At 37.8% G+C, this 24213-nt stretch overlaps 1 protein-coding gene and 1 long non-coding RNA gene across 6 annotated transcripts in view; one reads left to right on the top strand and one right to left on the bottom strand.

The window, feature by feature from the left end:
- The window catches only part of tmem38b (transmembrane protein 38B), an 81192-nt gene extending 73945 nt beyond the window's left edge, over positions 1-7247 (bottom strand). The window contains exons 1-2 of one of the 4 annotated variants that reach the window (XM_069187140.1): positions 6891-6979; positions 1373-1393 (exon numbers count right to left, since the gene is read on the bottom strand). Coding sequence is in view for 3 of the 4 variants with exons in the window: in XM_069187141.1 (XP_069043242.1) it covers positions 6891-7014 (124 nt within the window). In the remaining variant the exon portion in view is untranslated. Of the gene's footprint in view, positions 1-1372; positions 1394-6890 lie in introns of all 4 variants that reach the window. The other 3 variants (XM_069187141.1, XM_069187139.1, XM_006627050.3) reach the window with 3 other exon arrangements.
- Positions 7248-7324: 77 nt separating this feature from the next.
- Positions 7325-9387, top strand: LOC138237847 (uncharacterized). 2 transcript variants are annotated; one of them, XR_011189157.1, is made up of 3 exons: positions 7325-7383; positions 7835-7979; positions 8459-9387. It is a non-coding gene; the product is annotated as an uncharacterized lncRNA (long non-coding RNA). The 2 variants fall into 2 exon arrangements; XR_011189156.1 differs by lacking the exon at positions 7325-7383 and having other exon boundaries at positions 7634-7979.
- The last annotated feature ends 14826 nt before the right edge of the window (positions 9388-24213 follow it).

Raw genomic sequence — 24213 nt, 5'->3', positions numbered from 1 at the left:
AGCCTAATGGCCAAATGGCCTCTTTTATTTCATGTTCATATTTATTTCATGTGAAATGACATACTAATACTAGTCCCTACTGAAGCAAAGGAGCCCAATAATATAATGTTGCCACCACAATATTTTCTGAAATCACAGCTATTCAACTCTATCTCTTCTTGTCAAAGTTATTAATAATAATTAATAATTGCTTACAATTATATAGCACTTTTCTGGACACTCCACTCAAAAGCGCTTTACAGGTAATGGGGACTCCCCTCCACCACCAATGTGCAGCATCCACCTTGATGATGTGACTGCAGCCATAGTGCGCCACAACGCTCACCAAACAGGGAGGAGAGCAATGAAGCCAATTCATAGATAGGGATTATTAGGAAGCCATGATTGGTAAAGGCCAATGGGAAATTTGGCCAGGACGCCGGGGTTACACCCCTACTCTTTTTCGAGAAACACCCTGGGATTTTTAATGACCACAGAGAGTCAGGACCTCGGTTTACGTCTCATCTGAAGGACGGCGCCTGTTTACAGTATAGTGTCCCCTTCACTATACTGGGGCATTAGGACCCACATGGACCACAGGGTGAACGCCCCCTGCTGGCCCCACTAACACCTCTTCCAGGAGCAACCTTAGTTTTTTATCCCAGGAGGTGTCCCATCCAGGTACTGACCAGGCTCACACCTGCTTAGCTTTAGTGGAATGCCAGTTGTGAGTTGCAGAGTGATATGGCTGCTGGCTATTGTTGTTGACCATATGCACCTTACCTAAATTAGGTTTGGCAAAGTGAGGTGAATATTTATGCAATCATCGTATTTAGTTTTTTTTTTTGGCAGTAGGTTTTGCTGACATTTAACTTCTTTCACCCTCAAAAAACCTGGAGCATTCAAGTTTTTGTTAAATATACAGCATTGCATATACATTTGTAATGGAACATCATTGGAAGTGAGTGAAGACTTTTGCAAGGCACTGTATGCAGAACAGTGGATGATGATGCTGGATGCATCAGTACCGATCTGAAATATTTTTACAACCATGTGCTTAATTTTTAACAACCATTTTACAGACACATGCAATACCATCAGTTGAAAGTGTGGGTTATTTATAAAAGGCGATTAATCCCAAAGAAAAATAAGAATACACAATGCCTTTACCATTAGCAATGGGCAGTAAAATAGAATTCTGTGATGATTGATGAAGTTTATAATTTTGCTGAAACTTCATGATATACTGCAACACCACAGAAACACAAACTACAGTCACAAATTCGCATGCACCAGTTTCAAGCAAAAGTGATGTTTAGCAAGGTTATAAATAAGAACTTGGCAGTAAAAGCATGAAACACAGAGTGGGAGAAAGGGGATTTTAGTAACATACCTGTCTACTTGAAGGGATAACCTGAAATACCATCAAAAGGAATTGATTAATAATTACCGTATTATTAATAAAACATTACTTGCAGTATTGATGTTACAATATCAATACAATTAAAGTAAAGTAATCACAAGTTGCACATAAGACATGAGAATGTATACTCCAAGTGTACTTCAGGACCCCGTTATCCCATTTAGAAATATAGTGCAACAATTAGAATACATGTTTTGTTATTATGTCTGTACACAATCTTAATAAAGTTAGCTGGCATGCTCATACAACTAAAACAAAACGTTTATTCTCTATGAAGCAATGTCATACACATACTATAAAATAGGTAGGTGACAATACACATCTGAAGTACATTTGTTCATTATGATCATCATGTCCATGATGGCTTTTACATGTGGAAGGACATGGAGCACAGTTAAAGGAAGGTATACAGTGTCCAGTTATTGCCCATGTAAGCATATTCCCAATAGTCTTAATATTCAATTCAATTTATTTTTATATAGCGCCTTTCACAACAAAGTTGCCCCAAGGCACTTAACAATGCAAGTAACCATACATTTTGTGAATACAGAACAGAAGACCAGAAGACCAAAAACTCCTTAGTAAGGAGAAAAAAACCTCTAGGGGTCCAAGGTCAACTGGCTGGCCAACCCCTTTGGGCATGCTTACATTATATCATTAAAAAAAGGGAAATAAATGAATGAGGGTATTAATCCATCCATCCCTCATGTCTTCTGTATGTCAGTACTCCATGCAGATCTCTGCAGACCAGCAAAATCCTCCTAAACAATATCTATGTCCACGATGTAATATAGTTCAAAATCCACAAATTTAAGAACAAAATAGCAAAAGAGATGGCTATTCAGACCATCTAGCTCATTTGGTCTTTTTGAAACTACCTGATCTGAGGCTCATGAAAGTAGTATGGCTTTGACATAAGATGCATGAAAACTTGTTTTAATAGGCCAACCTGCTTAGAATAAATGCATTTTAAATGCAAAATGTCGACATTGAAAGTTTAATCAAAATTTGTGCATTGTTGAGTACTTTAAAACAATGTATGGTTCATTAGCTAAGAGTGCTCCCCAAACACTCTAAAATAAAAATAAGCATCTTAAGAGCATATTCTATCACAAAAAAACATAAGGTGGATTTAAGAATGAATACTGAAATCATTAAATTGTCATACTATTTATAAAGTATACAATTGAATTTGATGTAGAATTGCACAAATTTATCTATAACAAACTCTTAAGTAAAGAATAACAAAACATACTGTAGGAGTACTGAAGCAACTGAAGTAGAGAGTCATGAGAACCTTCACCAGAAAACAGCACAATTCTACTTTCTAATACTGTATATACTGTATTTGACAGTACAGAGCAAAGCAGTTAAAACTGTGAAAGTGTAGACAGTGAGTTCTTTAAGTTGTTTCGCTCCTTTGTCTACAAGGAAATTACTCACATAAATACACATAACGTAGCTTAATCTAAAACGATTTTCATCCATTGATTAACAACAGTTATTGACAGCTAATTTACTATAGTTACATTTTTCCACAATTTAAAGTGGTGTCGGTGAGCTGAAGTTGAGTCAAGAATAGGTCCTCCAGCTTTACAATGACCCTGAACGTTCCAGCAAATCTACCAAAGAATGGATCAAGAGATTTGTTTTTGTGTTTCTGATTGCCCAACCCAATAGAAATGCTGCAGTGAGACCAGAAGAGGGTTGTTCATGCAAGATGGCCAACTGATCTGGAGCAGTCAAAGCAGTTTTGTAAGGAAGAATGGGCAAACATTCCTCAAAGAAGATGTGAGAGACTGATTAGTAACTATAGGAAATGTTTGATCTCTGGGCATTGCTGCTAAGGGATGTCACTGTTTATTGAATTCACTTACTTTTACACACAGGCATCATATTTTCTAATACTTTCACTTACTTGTTCCAATAAAAACAGCTTTTTTAAAATAATGAAATAATATATAATTTTTGTATACGTGTCCATCATTTGGATTAGATTAATTGAATATGGGAGTACAGATAAAATATTTTTTTACAATTATTTGTCATACAAAAGATGAAGGGTTCACATATTCAATTAGCACTGTACAGTGTATGAATTAATTATAAGAAATAGACCTTGAGTTATGTGCCCCATGATCCCAACTATTAATTTTTTTACAGCTTCAATTAACTTACTGAATCAGTTTTTGTGTGCATGTTTATATATATAATTCATCACAAAGTGGTAAATTTCCAAATAGGATAGCTACAAGATGCAAAAAAGAGAACAGACAGCAATATTTACATTGCACTTTAAGTTTTTTATGCTTTTCCTTGACAGCTCTGAGAAGTTTTCTGTCATCAATGGCAGATATTTTTGTTGGCCAACCTGGTCTTGGCTTAGTGTTAATCTGAGGGATCTTTAGTAACCAATGGTTTCTTTTTTGTTATGTATATTACAAACTGTTGATTTTGGAATTTACAACGTCTGTGCTACCGTTCTGTGTTTTTTTCTTTCAGCTTCAGAATTTCAACAACAGAAAGTTCAACAAAAAGTTCTTTAGTTTTCTGTATTATTATTTTTTTCAAAGCAGGACAGTTAAAAGATGGCCAGAGCTCTTTTATAAGTGTCTAAATACCCAACATCAAAAATCTGACCAGTATGAGGAATCTGTAAGCCAACTGTTCCAGTACTTTTGTTCCTTCAAAATAAAGAATAATATATTCTTTATATTATTAAAAGTATTATAAAAATTACATTTCTTACTTTTTCATTATATAGTTATTGTTTTTTTTAACTTGTCTGTAAGATGTATACTTTTTTATTTTCTTTGAATTAAACTGTAAGAGTAAAAATAATCTTTTTTTGTGATTTCTGTGTTGATGAAAGCACCAATCATCAATCCTTCCTCTAATAATTACAAAGTTGGTTCCGTGTCAGATAAAAAAGGAACAGTACAGGAACAGGTGTTGATGAACAACCTTTGATATTTTGGTAACAGGGGGGTTAAGGAATACCAGTCAGGCTTACTAGCAGAAGTGCAGCAAATGAATAACAAAGGGAAAAAAGTTCACATCAGAAAAGCCAAACAAGGACAGTAATTCAGGGCACTTTAAGATAGCTTGCTATTAAAAGAATAATAAGAAACTAATAAAAGGTCAAGGCTCTCACAAAGAAGGCCCACCTATCTCTATGATCAAATATTTAATCCTGGCTAAACTCTGTGATTTGAGCAATATGCACAAATATACAGTATGCAGAGCAATATAAAGAGCATTGGATGAAAACTGAATCATAATTGTTCTTTGCAACAACTATGTAAAACAGAAAAAAGCACACTCAAATACTTTCCCAGGTAGATCAAATAATCTGCAGTAAAATATCATATTTCATAAATTGCAGTGGTTCAAAACCAGTTTATTAATGACTTTACAACAAAGCTGAAATGTGTTTTATTTTAATACTTAAAATGACAACAAATATACACTGTTTAGCATTTACATCTTGAAATGTGTCATTACTACATTTCATTCAACAGTACTATATCCAGTACTTTAAAAGTCATTTTTCTATTTCTGTATTTTAGCTTTTCACTGCACAATAGGCCTAAGGCTAGATAATAAAGCTATTTTAAGCAGGCATTTGCAATCAGAGATGTCTTCCACATGGAGCTCAGATAACAGAGACAAACAAAACTGTAAGAAACGTAAGCCACAAAGGTTAAGTTTTTGTGTGCCTCTATGATAACACTGGTCAGAAAGAACAACAAACAGAAGAACTTAGTGGACAAGTGAGGAGCAAGTAAAGGTTTATTCCATGCTGAAACAAGAAGGAAACAACATTTCGGCAGTGAAGCCTTCTTCGGGCACGATCTCAAACCCGAAGGCTCCACTGTCAAAATGTTGTTTCCTTTCTTCTTGTTCCAGCATGGAACATTAGTGGGAATGGTTTGATTTTGAAGAATAATGCAGGAAAGCGTTTACCAAGAAACTACACACTGTTGTAGCTAAATTTGATATTTTAAATAATCTGAAATTCAGGTAGAAAACAGCAATAGGACTGTGCTATGAACTAATATGCCAAGAAATGCAGGAAATAGGATTGTATGATGCAGAATACTGTGATATATTGGAAGGTATTTAACTGTTGTCTTAAGAATGCTGCACTACAGTCCTATTAATGGTTCTGAACTAAAACTAGGCTTTATTTTGTATTAAATTTTTATTACAAGTATCCTAAAGTTTGTTGTGTTTTTCAAAAATCATTCTTCCTGAAGAAATCGGAACTCCATGTCTCCAGTGATCTTTCCAAACAAAGATCTTAGGATTTAACACAGATATTATAGACCACATTATGTACTGCTACTATTTTCCTATATTTTCAAACACCATTGATTTTCTTCAATGTTTACAACTGCAAATGGAAACAGTCTTATTATGATAATGTTTAATGCCCACATGAAAATGATACAAATCCAATGTTTCATACAAATTTGCTTTAAAGTCCTTAACATATGTCTATTTTCAAGCAAAAAGAGAAACCACTTATCATCTCCTCACATTTCTTAAAATAGTACACTATTTTTCTGACGTCTAATCAAAGCATATAATATTAACAATCATTAATAGCAGTTTTTACAATCTTTATTTTCGTATATGGTCTTAGCAATAACAGCTATGTTGAACAATAACTAGTTTAAGTGTGCTTGTACCACAAACGCCTTCTCTATATTCACGATGCGTGCGCAATACGCTTTGGTATATTTAGACCAAAACCATTTCAGCGTAAACGGATCTTTTCAAACCAGATTTCAATAGGAATTAAGGCTAGAAAAAAAAGGAATTTAGGCTAGATAGTTTAGATCTTAGTTACATCTGTAGCTTTTCATGCATGTCTCTTCGTGTAGGGGTCATATTGGCAGTTACTTTCTTCCTATCTGTGTAGTCAATCTACCAACGGTTTAAAAAGTAATGTAGTTTATGACCTGTGGACCTGCTGGTATGCATACCTGGAAATGATTTTAAAGTATATTTTCCGACTTGTAATATTTACTTACTTATGCTATACATTTTATATCCAAATAATTATATTGTATATAACTAAAAAGTTCGTTTTATTACATTAACCAATACTGCTTCCATGCCAGTTTATGCTTATTTACATATGCTTTCAAGAATGTTGTAATATGGAGAATTTGAATACGAAACAGGAAAAGAAATGTATTCCAAGTCCAGATAATACTGGAAAGAATTAAGCGATTTATTCATTTAAATAACTAAAAAGTGTGGATTTTTAACCTACACCCAGGTGGATGCTGCACATTGGTGGTGGTGGAGGGGAGTCCCCATTACCTGTAAAGCGCTTTGAATGGAGTGCCCAGAAAAGCGCTATATAAGTGTAAGCAATTATTATTATTATTATTATTATTATTATTACACGAGTTAACATCAAAACCAGCCGATATACATATTTTGATATTTATATTATATATTTTCAAATGTTTACCTGGCTGCTCCTTAAGTGCCATTGCTGAGACAATGTAATGTGCCATATCGAAAAGGGGATACATAGAGAGCTGGGACATCCGCAGGGACAGCTCGTCCAGACTCATTAAAGCGAATAAATCCATCCTTCTTGTTCTGCCTCCAGTGTTCTCTTCCTTTAAATGTGAGATCGAGTTTCACTGCAGCCGTTCGCATCAGCTGAGAAGAAGGACACGTTAATCCAAGACCACGTACTCCCTATGCAGCGCCCGGATCTGGTGACAAACCACCAACAGCTGTGTTTGTACTCCTCTTCCTTGTTTCACATCGGCCTGTCCAAGCGCTTCCGCACACTTCGAATGCTTTGCAGCTTTCGTAAGCAGAGCATGAGCCACTGGGTGCGTGGCGGATCACGTGTTTTTTGTGGGGGGGGGGGGGGGGGGGGAGCATCTTTCCCAGGAAGAGACAAAGGGCTGTGTGATGTGTGATGTGCAATGTGTATTCATATTCTAGAGGTGTGTTTTGTTTTCATAGATATTAAGGTCTAATGAAACAGCAGCTTGCTGTTAAAGAATACGTGGCATGATAGCATGCTGATAAAGAGTATACATTTTAATAAGTTTGTCGCTTTTAACCATTTTAAAGATCAATGTCAGCAATTCAGAAAATCAAGGGGATTGGTATCCAGGGGAAAAAAATACTAATCCACCGATACCTCAGGTTACCAAGAGAACATTGTTAAAACCTGTCTAGCAGTAACTTGATCTTATGAGGAAGCTTACTTTTAGATTTGCACCCCACCTCCGTTGTACAAGAAAAAAACACGAGAGAGGTGTCACAGTACCACTACAGGTTTAAGAGGAGGTGCTGCAAACTGATTTGTCATATGTCTTGGCGAAGGCTCTCTGGTCTCTACTCGTATTGAAGAGATTAAGGTGCTCAGTAACATTCTTTTTCTATTTGTAGGTAAGGTTATTTTGTTCCATGAGAAGGTGCAGAAATATTGAAAATACAGACTTCAAAGAGCTCTGTAATGGATCCTTTACTGAAGATTACTGCATATGTACATGATAAGGGGTGAATTCTCAAATTGAGATGATGCAGTAAGTGGGTATGTATTAGGATCACTTTTCTTTCTGATTCATATTAATGATCTTGATTCTTGTATACCTAGTAAAGCACTGTAGTGAGGTTCACAGAAAATAGGGCAAAGAGCAAACATTGTAGAAACAACAAATGAAATTCAAAAAGATTAAGACAAAATTCAAGACTGGGAAAGCACCTGGAAGATGATATTAACTATAAAAAAGTGGAGGTGTTGCATGCAGGTAATAAAAACAAAACTATAAATACAAAATGGTAAATGCTGAGCTTGCAGAAACTACTTTCAGAAAATACATTTTTGTTGATTTATTATTTATGCCTTCTAGACAATGTGGGGAAGCTATAAAATGGGCAAATAAAATGTTAAAAGATTTAGTTAAGAATGTTGAATTGAAATTAAGGAATGTTCTGTTAAAATTGTATAATGCGCTTATAAGACCACATTTAGAATATTGTACAGTATACAATTGTTTTGCCTTATTTCAGAAATATATGGCTGTTGGGGAATTCAAAAGAAGAGAAACAAGATACATTCACTGACTTGAAGGAATGTTTTACACTGTGTTAAAAAACTGAAACTTTTTAGTAATAAGAAGGGAAGACTATGAGAAGATCTGATCCAAGTATTCAAAATCCTAAACTGACAAAGTAACGCCATTGAACCTTGAAACTGCTCTCCAAAAAAAGACATTGCTGCCCGTCTCAAATTTGCTAAAAACCACCTGGATGTTCCACAGCACTACTTGAACAATTTTCTGTGGACAGATGAGACAAAAGTTTAACTTTTTGGTAAATGTACACAGCGTTATGTTTGGAGAAAACAAAACAATGCATACCAACACCAAAACCTTATCCCAACTGTGAAGCATGGTGGAGGGAGTATAATGGTGTAGGGCTGCTGTGCTGCCTCAGGGCCTGGATGGCTTGCAATCATTGAGGGACCAATTAATTCCAAGTTGTATCAGAAAATTCTACAGCAGAATGTCAGGGCGTCTGTCTTTGATCTAAAACTCAAAAGAAGTTGGGTCATGCAACAGGACAATGATCCAAAACACAGGGGTAAATCAACAACAGAGTGGCTGAAACAGAAGAAATTCCATATTTTAGAATGGCCAAGTCAGAGTCCTGACCTCAATCCCATTGAAATGCTGTGGCGTGATTTGAAGCAGGCTGGTCAAGCGAGACATCCCAAAAATATACATGAACTGAAACAGTTTTGTATAGAGGAATGGGCCAAAATACCTCCTAGCCACTGCGCAGGTCTGATCAGCAGCTACAGAAAGTGTTTTGTTGAGGTTATTGTCAATAAAGGAGGTTCCACTTGTTCCTAAATATAAGGGTTCACATACATTTTCCATCAATTACCTTGATTGTTTAAACCATTTGTTCAATAAAGATATGGCATTGTAAAATTTTGTGTATGTTAAATAATGTTTTTATTTATTATTATGACTTAGATAAAGATCAGATCACATTTAGGGACATTTCATGCAAAAATCCATATAATTCCAGAGGGTTCAAAAACTCTCACAACTAAATTTCTTTTAACACTATATTAAGGTTGCTGCTGGAAGAGGTGTTAGTGGGGCCAGCAGGGGGCACTCACCCTGTGGTCCACGTGGGTCCTAATGCCCCAGTATAGTGATGGGGACACTATACTGTAAAACTGGAGCCGTCCTTCGGATGAGACATAAAACCGAGGTCCTGACTCTCTGTGGTCATTAAAAATCCCAGGGTGTTTCTCGAAAAGAGTAGGGGTGTAACCCCGGCGTCCTGGCCAAATTTCCCATTGGCCCTTACCAATCATGGCCTCCTAATAATCCCCCTCTATGAATTGGCTTCATAACTCTCTGCTCTCCTCCCCACTAATAGCTGATGTGTGGTGAGCGTTCTGGCGCACTATGGCTGCTGTCGCATCATCCAGGTGGATGCTGCACATTGGTGGTGGTGGAGGGGAGACCCCATTACCTGTAAAGCGCTTTGAGTGGAGTGTCCAGAAAAGCGCTATATAAGTGTAAGCAATTATTATAATTATTGCTAATGTATGAACCATTGTTGAATAAGCACTTAAATGGCACTTTATCATATAATGGAAACCATGTACTGTTGTTTAGGCTAGCAGTCACTTTGAAGTAGCAATTAATAGGTTAGATATACAACCCATTCCACACATTCAAGAACAAAAACAAGGATTAAAATAAATAGTATGACATTTGGAATAACATTTAAAGTCTTGAATCTTTTAATTAAAAACAGTCTCTGATTTGCCTTCTTAAAAATTCTCTATACAGATGCAGCCATTCAAAGTGCGCGGTACAGACACGAACCGGAGGTAATTGGTTACGGCGTCGTGCATCGTAACGCGCGATGACGCAAAATACCGCGGTGCGTGATTGGTTGACCGACAGGGGCACTCGTGGTCCATTGGTCTGTCGTAGAAAGACTTACTGTAAACATCTTTACTGTGCCCGTTGTAGATATTGAATTTTACCACTGAAGGGAAATCTTAGTAGCTGAGCATAAAAAGAATAGGAGCATACTGTAACGCGTGTGAAGGCCATAAACGATATTAATTTTGAAACTTAGACATACAGTATATGGCTGGTCTCGGTACTTTAAAGAAAACATACACACCAGTATTCCATTTCTCCCTAAACATTGTAAGCTTCGAAGTCTTTAACTAACGTGATACCGGAGTCAACAAGCATACTTTTAGAATTTGATTAAAAGGGAATCTAATATGGAATCGCGTATCTCAAGAATTTAATAACGGTATGATTATATCCGTGTGCTGCGACAGGGCTGTGTAGGGCTGTTTCGCCTGCCTGTTCATGCGAGCTGTCTTGTAGCCTACTGGTCTAGGTGCGTGACTACCAACTGGCAGGTTGTGTGTTCGAATCCAGTTGGTGCTGGACTTTTCTTTTAACAAACATTTCTTCGAAAAAATAGGTAAACGATATTATGGACAATCAAATGACTTTTATATTTCAAAATATCGCAACATGATCGATATTTACGATATTTTGAACATATCTTCCCTTCTGACAGCGGTTCCTGCTTCTATTGTGTGTGTGTGCAACACAGTAAATTTTTATAGAAAAATGGAGGCTGGACAGTATGTGTTACAATATAAACATTTATATTGATTTAAATCGTGTTATGATTTAAATCGCAAACGCGTGTTTAATTATGTGTTTTTTAATCATAATCAGGCTAATGCATTTCTACATTTTCTGTATGAACCAGCTTAGAGGTTCATACAGAAAGACAGCTTGTGTTTAAATTGAGTGTAAGGTAATTTATGCTTCTAAAGTCATGGTCAGCATTTATTATTGTACTGTGCTGTAAACTTTTTCTGTGCCTAGTCACATTATTTTATAGCGTTTTTATTTTGTTATTAAATCCGGTGGCGCTGTGTGTTAGTTTCCTGAATCCCATTATTTAAACTGCGACACTGATCATTCATCTCTAAATAAACTTTATTTTATATAGCGTTTTAAGCGAATAGGTAATTAGATTGCTCATAAACCTAATCGCTTTTTCGACATAAACACAGCGTGATTGCTCTCTGAAAATGCTTTTCCTTTATATTTACAGTAGGCTCAGATTTCAACTATAGATCGTATTATTATAAACTTTCTTGGAAAAATGTATTTTATGTAAACCATGTTTGCTATTAATTCATTTAGGGCTAAAATACGTTCATTGTCTTCCAATCGAGTCGAGTTGACATTGGAAGCCTGCCACACCCGGACTGTTAAACCAACGCATTAGCACATCAAAGCCCATTGAGGGTATTGAGCCAGTATTGGCTTTAGTATTCCCCCCTTCTCCCCTCAATTCAATTCAATTCAAGGTGTTTTATTTGCATGACAGATGGGTACAAGCAGTGTTGGGTATGTATATTGTAACGCTTACGGCAGACAGGCACTGTGTAAGAGCCGGCGCACCAGAGCAGCGCACGGAGGGAGCGTCTGCATTTATAACGTAGTTTTTAAAATTAGTCAAGCAATATGAAGCATCTCCTTTTACTTAGTGCCTGAGCATAAAAAGAATAGGAGCATACTGCAACGCGTGTGAAGTCCATAAATGATATTAATTTTGGAACTTAAACATACAGTATATGGCTGGTCTCGGTACTTTAAAGGAAACATACACACCAGTATTCCATTTCTCCCTAAACATTTTAAGCATCGAAGTCTTTAACTAACGCGATACCGGAGTCAACAAGCATACTTTTAGAATTTGATTAAAAGGGAATATAATATGGAATCGCGTATCTCAAGAAATTAATAACGATACAATTATATTCATGTTGCAAAAGAACTGCAACGGACATACAGTCAGCAGCCATATCACCCTGCAACTCACAACTGGCAACCCACTGAAGCTAAGCAGGTGTGAGCCTGGTCAGTACCTGGATGGGGGACCTCCTGGGAAAAACTAAGGTTGCTGCTGGAAGAGGTGTTAGTGGGGCCAGCAGGGGGCGCTCACCCTGTGGTCCATGTGGGTCCTAATGCCCCAGTATAGTGACGGGGACACTATACTGTAAACAGGCGCCGTCCTTCGGATGAGACGTAAACCGAGGTCCTGACTCTCTGTGGTCATTAAAAATCCCAGGGCGCTTCTCGAAAAGAGTAGGGGTGTAACCCCGGTGTCCTGGCCAAATTTCCCCCCTGGCCTTTACCAATCATGGCCTCCTAATAATCCCCCTCTATGAATTGGCTACATTACTCTGCTCTCCTCCCCACTGATAGCTGATGTGTGGTGAGTGTTCTGGCGCACTAAGGCTGCCATCACATCATCCAGGTGGATGCTGCACATTGGTGGTGGTGGAGGGGAGTCCCCATTACCTGTAAAGCGCTTTGAGTGGAGTGTCCAGAAAAGCGCTATATAAGTGTAAGCAATTATTATTATTATTATAAAAACTCCCTTGCTTTTAACAGAGCGTTCCATAATTTCTAACTACGAAAATGCCAGGTGAAAGGATTTGTAAACATATTTTGTTAAAGCAAGTCAGTTTTTTCCGCAACACATAAAAGACATTTGGACATTTTTCCAAGAAAGTTTAGCCTTTGTCACTAATGAAACCACTAAATAAAGACATAAATATAGAAATCTTAAGATTTGTTTTATTTAATGTTGGTAGCAGGATGAACTGTCAGAGTGTATATTTTGTTGCAGAGTTGCTGCAAGATGTTAACAGTGAAAAAGGTATTTAGAAATGAGTTATTTCAAGATGAAAATTTTCAGAATAATTGCAAATCTAACAGGATAGAGAAAGCACAGAAAACTGGCAGTTAGATTGATCAGATTAGTATGAAAAGTCATTTAGCAAAGGGAATGAGAAGAGTGACAAACTAGTATACTTTAGATCTTTTTTTCTGAACCAGGGAAAATCTGATCATGTTTCCCTATAACAATAATAAAAAACTTTATTTGATATATCACCATTAAAGGTGGCATCTCAAAGCAATACAGTAGATGTAAAAACAGATAAAAGGACCACAGATTACAAAGTAAATGCATATAAGGAAGACAAGCAGTTAGAGCTGCTACCAAAATTAGAAAATGAAGCAGATACAGACACTAAGTCTTCTGAAAAGAAAGGTTCTGAGGTTAGATTTAAACTGGCCCTGGTGTGTGTGTGTTTGTGTCTGTCTGTCCTGTGATGGACTGGCGCTATGTCCAGGGTGTATTCTGCCTTGTGTCCGTCGCTTACTGTGATAGGCTCCAAATCCTCTGTACTGGATAAAGAGATTAGAAATGGATGGAAGTAAAGGCACTGTGTGGATGGAACTATACACAGTGTTAGAAACCCACTATGAAATGGCAGCATCTCACTGAGAATAAAACATTTTATAGTGCTGGCTTAAGGAAACAGCCTTTCCACCTCTCTTGCACATCAGTATCCATACCTAGTTATTTAAACAAATTGCCTCTAATTATAAACATCTTAATATGCTGGCTCTGTGGATCCGCATCAGCCATGTTTGCCCATTCCTTCAATTCATGTGCATCCAATACACAGTTCAACGCTAGCAACTACACAAAATCTAAAATATGAGCTCTACTTGCCACTTACAATACCAACAGTACCAGCTAACTTTAGTAGTGACATTTTCATGGATTTTTTTAACAATAAAATTTACAACATCAGACTTCAGACACAATTAAACAGGCCTCAAAAAAGTCTGGTACAAACATTTTCAGCATGGAATAAACCGTTACTTTAATGGTATAAACCTCAAATGGATTCATATTCTCAATAAGATTTGGTGCTCAGTAACATGACTTAGAAAATGACAGAAGATATACGTATCATGCTTATCCTTCTATTTTTCATAATCGTAAACTCCTTAAGGCAGTTACATTTTCTCTGTTCTGACCTGGAGTTACATAGAAATTTAAATTTTAATAAGAGATTTGTAATGAGAAAGTCATACCAATCACTCATACAGTACCAGGATTTGCAATTACAATACAAATACTTTCTTTCTGTATGTGTTTATTTTGCAGTTTGAGTCTATGGCATTCCTTTGGGGGTCTATACTCCAAGGCATGACTTTTTTATGGGAACATGACATTTTTTTAAACATATATTTTTGTGGTAGGAGGGCGCAAAACATCAGTATTTACTGCTATTAATTACTGTACGATTTATAGTTGAAATCTGAGCCTAGATATAAAGTTAGATATAAAGTTAAAATCTCGACAAAGCAATGTAGGAAATACAGAGAAAATAAATCCTTTCTGACATCTAAAATCAGTTTCGATCAAGGTCTCTAAAACGAACAAGAAAAAGAGGATTTTCGGAGGGCAATTACGCTGTGTTTATATAGAATAAGTGATTTATGAGCAATCTAATTTCTTGTTCGTTTAAAACAGTGAAATGTCAGCTGCAAAAGATCGCACCAGAAACATCACTCTCTCTGCCTGTCATAGACGTTCAGGAAAGGCTGAATGAAGTCATGTCAAGTACAATAATTCGGTGATCAATAATAACAGTTGTAGGACAGTATATAAGGAGGATAAGGATTTTGAAGTTGACTCGAAATCTGATAGGTAACCAGTGCAAGGACTTGAAAACAGATGTAATGCATCCCTGATAGGATTCTTGCTGTCATATTCTGAACATATTGAAGATTGCTCAGTGTGGATTTAATTTCCCCAGTGAACAGGATGTGCATTTATTAATTCTAGAAAAAAAGCCTTTCTTGATTTCTCTAGTTCTTAGTTTCTGCACATGAATTGAAGGAATGGGCAAACATAGCTGATGCGGATCCACAGAGCCAGCATATTAAGATGTTTATAATTAGAGGCAATTTGTTTAAATATCTAGGTATGGATACTGATGTGCAAGAGAGGTGGAAAGGCTGTTTCCTTAAGCCAGCACTATAAAATATTTCATTCTCAGTGAGATGCTGCCATTTCATAGTGGGTTTCTAACACTGTGTATAGTTCCATCCACACAGTGCCTTTACTTCCATTTCTAATCTCTTTATCCAGTACAGAGGATTTGGAGCCTATCCCAGTAAGCAACGGACACAAGGCAGAATACACCCTGGACATAGCGCCAGTCCATCACAGGACAGACAGACACAAACACACACACACCAGGGCCAGTTTTCCCATAAACCAATTAACTTACCAGTATGTTTTGGAGTGCGAGAGGGAGTCATATCACACATATGGAGAAAACCCATGTAACCCAGAGAGAACATGTAAACCCCACACACACAGGATGGCAGGAATTGAACCTAGGATCCCAGTGCTGCAAGATAGCAATGCTAACCACTTTGCCACCATTATAAATGGATGGATATCTTAGTTATCTTTCTAGTTCACAGGTTTGCATGCATAATTTAATTTTGAAAGCCACTGAGACATTAGGTACTACTGTTGTATTTATGAAAAAGAAACAAAACAAAAAACATATTAACAACTGTGCCATCCTACTCCTTAATTAATACATTTTATTAGTCATAAACAGTTAACATTGTTAGCAAAATATTTTGAATTATATTTAACCCTATTTTTTCTTTAGTTTTGTATTTAACTTATTATATGATAGTCAGACTTAATGTATATTTGAACAATGAAAATATATTTTTACAAGATTTTACATTAAGCACTTAAAATTAATATGGTTAATAATAGTAAACTGTAACATGCTGTAACAAGATCGGTTAAACTGCGAAGAAAATGCTTTCAGAGAAAATGTTTCAGGTGTGAAGAACATAGATCTCCAATGCAATTTCAACCAAACCTGTTCCCACACACCCTGCCCCCACTACCATTAGAATATACACAAAGCACTGAAATCTTTCGAGCTAATGATCAGGTGACCCGAGAGAGAGCGAGAGAAACACCAAGGGGTGCGGAACCAGGGAACTATTTACATGGAAAACGGGCGATCTCCCCAGACTGTCCGCCCGTTTCACTGTTACCTGGATACCTCTTTATTTAGAACTCACTAACACTGATTTTTAGTTTAGAAGGATTCAAGTAGGGTTTTAAATGAAAGGCAGCGACCTTAATCAAGCCCAAATCATAATTGAACCCATTCAGAGCCTACATTACATTTTAGCGTTTCATTCTGAGCAGAAGACCCTCACACCTGAAGAAGGGGGGGGTGTTTTTCGCTGGAAATCTCGCCTGCTTCTACTTAACAACCGGAGTGCTGGCTGTGATGAATTAAACCGGTTTTACAGGTTTCAATCACAGACCATGTGACATGGGAGTCAGGAAACTAACACACAGCGCCACTGGATTTGATAACGCTATAAAAACGCTATAAAATAATGTGACTTGGCACAGAACAAGTTTACAGCACAGTACAATAATAAATGCTGACCATGACTTTAGAAGCATAAATTGCCTTACACTCAATTTAAACACAAGCTGTCTTTAGCCCTCTAAGCTGGTTCATACAGAAATGTAGAGATCCAGGCTCAGAACACACAGCTTCATTAGCGAATACATATGCAGGACAACTAGAGAAGACATTTTACAGAGGATGGATTTTTAGAAACATCCCATCAGTGACATCACTGAAGTCAACTCCTAGGTACTGTAACTGTCGTGTGGATAGTTTCACAAGAATCAGACAAAGGTTTAAGCATCGCTTGTTCTAGATAAAACTGCAAAAAAAAAACAACAACCTATAATGTACTTCTTTGCGGCTCTGTTTGCCCAAATCATATATTCACAACGTGAAATCTAGAAAATAATATTACGTAACCAAAATCCGCAATATGGAAACAGAACCTGTGTAATTGTTGATAGATGATATACTCGTAACATTTTTTCAAGACGAACTACAACATTTAAAAAATGACTTGTATGTACTTGATATCTCTAATCAATCCACGGGTCCCAGCACAAAACGAAACTAAAACACATACCGTTTCGCGCTTCTTATTAGTTGCTCAAAAGTAATTTGACCGTATGAAATGCATAATATAAACCTAGAAACATATACGTGAGCAGTACTTAAGCACTGTAGTAAGACATACCTCTCAAATACTGTAAATCAAGTTAAAAATATCTCAAGACCGATTCTGGTCATAATGAAACCATGTTTCGTGTATGTTTTCTTTAAAGTACCGAGACCAGCCATATACTGTATTTTTATGTTCCAAAATTAATATCGTTTATGGCCTTCACACGCGTTGCAGTATGCTCCTATTCTTTTTATGCTCAGCTACTAAGATTTCCCTTCAGTGGTAAAATTAGATATGAATATTCAATACTTAAACAGGCACAGTTAAGACATTAAATATACATATACATACTGTATACAGTACAGTTTGCATACGGTAATATGTTTATGTTACGCGATTAAAAAATAAATAAATAAAAATGAAAAGCCCAGCACCAACTGGATTCAAACACACAACTTGCCAGTGGGTAGTCACACACCTAGACCAGTAGGCTACAAGACAGCTCACATGAACAGGCAGGCGAAACAGCCCTACACAGCCCTGTCGCAGCACACGAATTCTTTAGATACGCGATTCCATATTATATTAGCAGAAAAGCTTAAAACTACCACTTTTTCACACGCTATTTCACATGCTAGTTAAATACTTCGATGCTTAAAATCGTTAGGGAGAAATGGAATACCGGTGTGTATTTTTCCTTTAAAGTGCCGATTCCTGGAATCTGACTGGCTGACACCCCTCTGAAGTGGTTCCATAAAATCTGGTATACGGAAAAAAAAGCGTTGATAAATACAAGTGTCTTTTAATACACTCTTTGCTGTGCTCTTGAGGATCCTTGTGCTATTTTAAGCTCTAGTTGAATGATAGGTGTCGCATTTTAAATCATTTTCGTAGTTAGAAATTATGAAATGCCCTGTTAAAAGCAAGGAAGTTTTTATGCCCGTTGAAGTAAAACAAAATGCCTGACAAAGTATGGCTTGGACAGATTCCAAGTGCTTGTACAAATGTGCTAAAGAAATTATACTTTGAGTATACAGCTTGTCAAAAGTCATCCATTATTAATACTATTAGTAATATCTTCAGTAAAGGCTTTGATGCATAAATATTTCTGATAAAGGTAGGTTGTGTACTTTTGTCCAACTGAGCAATCTTGCTTTCATAAAATATACCAACATTTTAATGACTAATGATTAACATGCTGTAATACACAGTTCAAAATTAAAGGCTCAAATGCTGTACATGAGAGGTTAAACTCCCCCTAGCGGTTTTACAAGGCGACGCCAGATAGTTAGCCACGTGACACACGTGAACTGCGTGATACCGCGACACGCCCACCGGGGTATGCCGCGAAATACCTCACCCATTTTGAATGGCTGCATCTGTATTCTCTGTGTAACTCAACTTCTGATCAATGTGTTTTCAGATATTTAAAACTCTCCACATCCTCTGCAGACTATAGTACTCAATGGTCAGTCTGTAAAGATTGCCCTCCATCGGTTTTAGCATTAAAAAAAGCTCTTTAGTGTTGGTCACATTGATTTCCAATGGGCTGGATTGGCACCAGTTTTCAAGGATACTAATGTTTTCAAACTAAGTTTACTCACCTAGAGGTTGGTCCTTTAAACAGAGTCCCACAATAATCATGCTATCTGTATATTTAGATATGGCTGTGCTACTCTGCATCTCATCAGTATATACTGAGAGCAGAAGAGGTGGCAGTACACATCCCTGTGGAGCAAGTTTATTGAAAACAAGTACACTGATGATAATAATATAAAAATAATTCCACTATGCATATCATTTCCATACCTCCTCCCTCCTTATCCAACTTTTCTGGTTCCCTTCTCTCCAACCTCTCTTCTTGACTCAGCATCCCTCAATAAATTAGTTACACACATTGTGGTGCCTCCGGGGAAAAGGTTTATGTAATAGGTACAAAAGTACTCACACCACACACTCTTCTTTTAATTTTCGTGAAGTTTTCTCCCTTTCTCCCGTCTTCCAAGCCAGTCCGCAATCCGTTCTCACTATCCTTAATCAGTCCAAGTTCCAAAAGCCCGTAATGTCCCACAAATCCGCGCCGTATCCAAATCACAAACCGTTGTAATCATAGCCGGCCCAGGGACGCCAAATATGTAATGTTGCCATAGCAAAATTAAATGTAGTGGCTCTCTGAAGGCACCAGTTCTGTAGGGTTCGGGCATTTACTGGAACAATTATTAATTGTAGCAGTAAATCACAAAATTGATTCCTTTGATGGCTTTAGAATCCAACCATGCAATATAACTCAAACAACGCACACACACAGGTACTAATACACAAGGATACATTTATTAATACATAGAATATGCATAAAAACCTAACAGATCTTATCGAGAGGGTTATCAGAATACAAAAGATATATATTCAGTCAGTTACAAAGTGTTACACATATCAAGAGGACATACATTCAGTATATCATTCATTAAGACCGTTTCGTAAATGAACTTAGTTATAACTTCTACATTAGATACTCAAAACAAGTACATAACTCTTAGGAATTAAATTGATATCAACTGGTTGGGATAACAATTGAATTCTGGAGCTGTAATGCATTGAAGTTGAATACTCATCCAATCTCTGGGGATTCAGACCTTCTGGGGGCACAAAGAAACAGTTGCAGGCTTGTTGCTGTCCAATCCGCGCTCTCTGGCTCGGTGCCAGGCTGTGCTGTGCGGCTTGTGACGGTGCGCTGCTGATGCTCACTGTTGGCTTTAACTAGCAAAGTTTGTGCACAGGAGAAAAGATGACTTTGGATCCCAGCAACTAAGGAAGAGGAACGGTTCGTTCCTGATGAAGAGCTAGTTCTGAATAGTGATTCAGCTGTCCACAGTTCTGACCTGTTCACGAGGCCTGCTGCTGGTGCTAACCTCGGGTGGATCCTCTGGTTACTCTCTGGCAACCTCCGCTCTAGACTCTTAGAACAAAGGAAAGTTCTGGCACTCAGACACACTGGCCGTTCCATGGTTGTCCGGGCTGAGTCTCAGGATGGTCAGGAGGCGCGCTGCGAGAATGTCCTGCCCTTGGGAACCTTCTGCTCCTGGGCCGTCCTGCCCTGGAATTCTCCTTTGAATTCCCTTTAGGATAGTCCACAGAATTCTCCACAGACTCCCTTCTGAATCTTACAGAATCTCTCAGGCTCTCTGTGTTGCCTGTTTTTACCTGGAGGAACTTCAGCTCATTGATTGGCTGAAAGTTCCATGGGCATCAGAGTCCCACGTGGGTTACTCGGCCCTACCGGTCCCTGATTGGTTGATCAAGGTGAGATATGAGTCACTTAGTCCTGACACTTAGTAATGCAGTCCAGATGTCCAACTGGCACTCCCTAGACAGATAGGCGCCAATGGATGACCATTGATCATGATAGCCAGGCTTAGCTAAGTGCATCCCCCTTTGGGAGCTGTCCTTATCAAAAGAAAACATCTTGCATGAATGGTTTCTCTGTGGCTGCACCACAGAGATGAACAGAGAAATGGGGCCTCATTTGGGAAGGCTCAGAACACTTAATTCTTTCTTATTAATAAGCCTCGCCGCTACAGTTACATAACCACCTCATGACAAAAAACCTTTTCGAACCCCTCTAATCTGGCTTCCATCAACTTCACAGCACAGAAACTTCCCTGATTCTGGTTCTCTTTCTATACTTATCCTTCTTGATCTCAGTGCTGCTTTTGACACTGTTGACCATGACATCTTACTTTCTTATCTTGAGACTGTGTTTGGAGTTTCTGACACTGCTCTCAAATGGTCTTACCTCACTGATCACTGTCACTTTGTCTCTCTTAATGAGTATAGGTCTGAAATTAGTCTTGTTAAGTCTGGTGTTCCTCAGGGCTCAATACTGGGCCCCTTGCTGTTCCGCATTTACATGTTTCCATTTGGTCAGCTTTTAAGATAACATGGCTCCGCTATCATTTCTATGCTGATGATAATCAAATATACAGCCATACCAAACCTGACACTGGCTTTCTCTATTCTATCTGATTGCATCTCTGACATAAAAAATTGGATGACTCAAAATTTCCTTGATCTTTACTGTGATGATCTGAACTTCTGAACTTCATGCTTATTGGCACCCCCCATCAACTTCATAAAGTCAGTCCTGTAACCCTATCTGTAGATAGTTCTGTACTTGAGCTTCAGTCTAAATTGAAAAACCTTGAGGTGATATTAGATTCTGCCTTAACATTCGACCCACATGTATAGCATATTGTCAAACCATATTTTTTTCACCTCAGAAATATTGTTAGACTACGCCCTGTGCAATCACTAACTGTGGCTGAAAAGCTGATCAACAAATTTGTGTTCTCTCAAATTGACTACTGTAATGCTTTACTCTCTGGGGTATCTACATCTATTTTGAACAAACTGCAGTATGTCCAAAATTCAGCAGCCAGAATCCTGACCAGGTCTATTGCAAGTGATCACATTACTCCTATCCTGGAGTCCTTGCACTGGCTTCCTGTCAAATCCCATGTGGACTTTAAAATTCTCATGCTCACCTATAAGCCTCTGCATGGCTTGGCACCTCAGTACCTGTCTGAACTAATATCGCCCTACTCCCCACCTCAGAAACCTTTGCTCTTCTAATTCTGGCCTTCTCCCATTATGCCCCCAAGCTCTGGAACTCTCTGCCCAAGGATATCAGAGAGTCACCTTCTCGAAACTCCTTCAAATCCAGACTCCATTCTTCACCCCTCTGCTTTTCTTAGTACCAGCATCCAGTACGGTCTCCACTGTATATTGTAATTGTGTTTTATCTTGTGTATTCTTTTTACTTATTGTTGTTTGTCATTCTGTAAAGCACTTTGAGAAGCCACCTTTAAAGGATCTATCTAAAATAAAGTTTATTATTATTATAATTAAATAGTGCTTTTCTGGACACTCCACTCAAAGTGCTTTACAAGTAATTGGAACTCCCCTCCACTACCACCAATGTGCAGCCAAAGTGCACCAGAATGCTCACCACACATAAGCTATCAGTGGGGAGGAGAACAGAGTGATTAAGCCAATTCATAGATGGGGATTACTAGGAGACCATGTTTGATGAAGGCCAATGGGAAGTTTGGCTAGGATGTCGGGGTTACACCCCTACTGTTTTCGATAAACACCCTGGAATTTTTAATGACCACAGAGTGTCAGGACCTCGGTTTTAATCTGAAGGATAGCTTGTTTTTACAGTATAGTGTCCCCATCACTACACTAGGGGCATTAGGACCCAAACATACTGCAGGGTGAGCACCCTCTACTGAACACACTAACACCTTTTCCAGCAGCAACCTTTTTTCCAGGTCTCACATCCAGGAACTGACCAGGCTCACATCTCCTTAGTTTCAATGGGTTACCAGTTATAAGTTGCAGGGTGATATGGCTGCTGAAGAGTAGTGAATTTTAAGCAAAGATTCAATTATGAAGATCAAGGAGCTTTAAAAACAATGGAGGGATAACGTTTTAAAGACACAGATGATATCTGAATATGGTAAAATCAAACAATTGTGCAGCCAGGCAAGAAAGAAACTGGATTCCATTCTGAGGCCAATCATGAGTTTAAGTTATGGAGTTTAGTGGCTAAGATGGGAGAAAATGTCCATGGGTCAACAGTATCCTGGTTGGTGCACAAAGGAGGATTTCAAGGAACTAAAACAAAAACACCTCAAATCTCACATATGATTTGCAGCAAAGCACTGCAACAAAGTGATACTACAAGCACATGGCAGAAGGTTTTGTGATATCCAAGTGGGAAGCTGCATCTGCATGCATTGGCTTCTAAGGAACAAGTCACAGTTAATTTCATGCTGAAAGATAGAAAGGAGAAACCCAGTGTGTTGGCTGTTGGGCCTTATTCAAGTGTGAGAGAGAGTAATGTGGTGAGAATGTAAAGCACAGGAGAGCAAAACATAGAGTACAGTAGTTAAGAATGAACGTACAGGTAAAAAAATGTATGGACAGGAAAGGTGATCAGGGGGAGAGGTGTCAAATAAAGGTGTTTAAATATGTAATTGAATGGAGAGGTTTACAGAAAGCAATAAATTAGGCTGTTATTGAGAGAAGGGAGATGCTAGTGTAAAATCCTGGGTTCGGTAAAATGTTTCAGGCATTCATGTGAAGGACAACAGAGCTTTCACTGGCCGATTATCAATCTTTATTGATAAAACAAAATAAAATAAACTAGCCGACCAAGCCAGAAAAAGACAAAGAATCAAAATAACGGACACAGCGCAAGCCTGCATTCTCTCCTCAACCGTCCACACCACACTTTTCCCTGGGTCAGAGATTAAATAAAACTTCACTCGCAAAAAACAAATTACCACACACTGAACACTGAACAACCCAAATATGTCTCACACTATGTTTAAAGATAATTTTGGCTTCTGATGTTTTTCTTGAATAGGTATCCTGAAATCCCTGTAAAAGGATTGGCCAAAAAATGTACTTTTCAGTAGGACAATGATCCAAAGCGTAGGGGGGCATGGTGTCATAGTGCAATTTAGCAAACTTTGAAAATGTGTTTTAATAAATGTCTAAAAAGTGCAATTTCCTGTCATGGTCTGCATCCAAACATTTACAAGCAGCATTTATACTTAAGACCATCTCTCAGTTACCATGAATATTTTGAGAGAAATGTATTAGATATGTGTTAGAACCCACATAATAGAATAGTAGTTTTAACAATGGTTATCCATACCTTCCAGTTTCTCTGAAATGTCACATATTATCTCTGTAAACATTCCACACAACAGGTATGTATTTGTCTTC

The sequence above is a fragment of the Lepisosteus oculatus genome, chromosome 3 (genome assembly GCF_040954835.1).
Source record: "Lepisosteus oculatus isolate fLepOcu1 chromosome 3, fLepOcu1.hap2, whole genome shotgun sequence".
NCBI classification, from domain to species: domain Eukaryota; kingdom Metazoa; phylum Chordata; class Actinopteri; order Semionotiformes; family Lepisosteidae; genus Lepisosteus; species Lepisosteus oculatus.
Note: the sequence above shows the minus strand (reverse complement) of the source record. Positions and strands in the feature narration are given on the sequence as shown.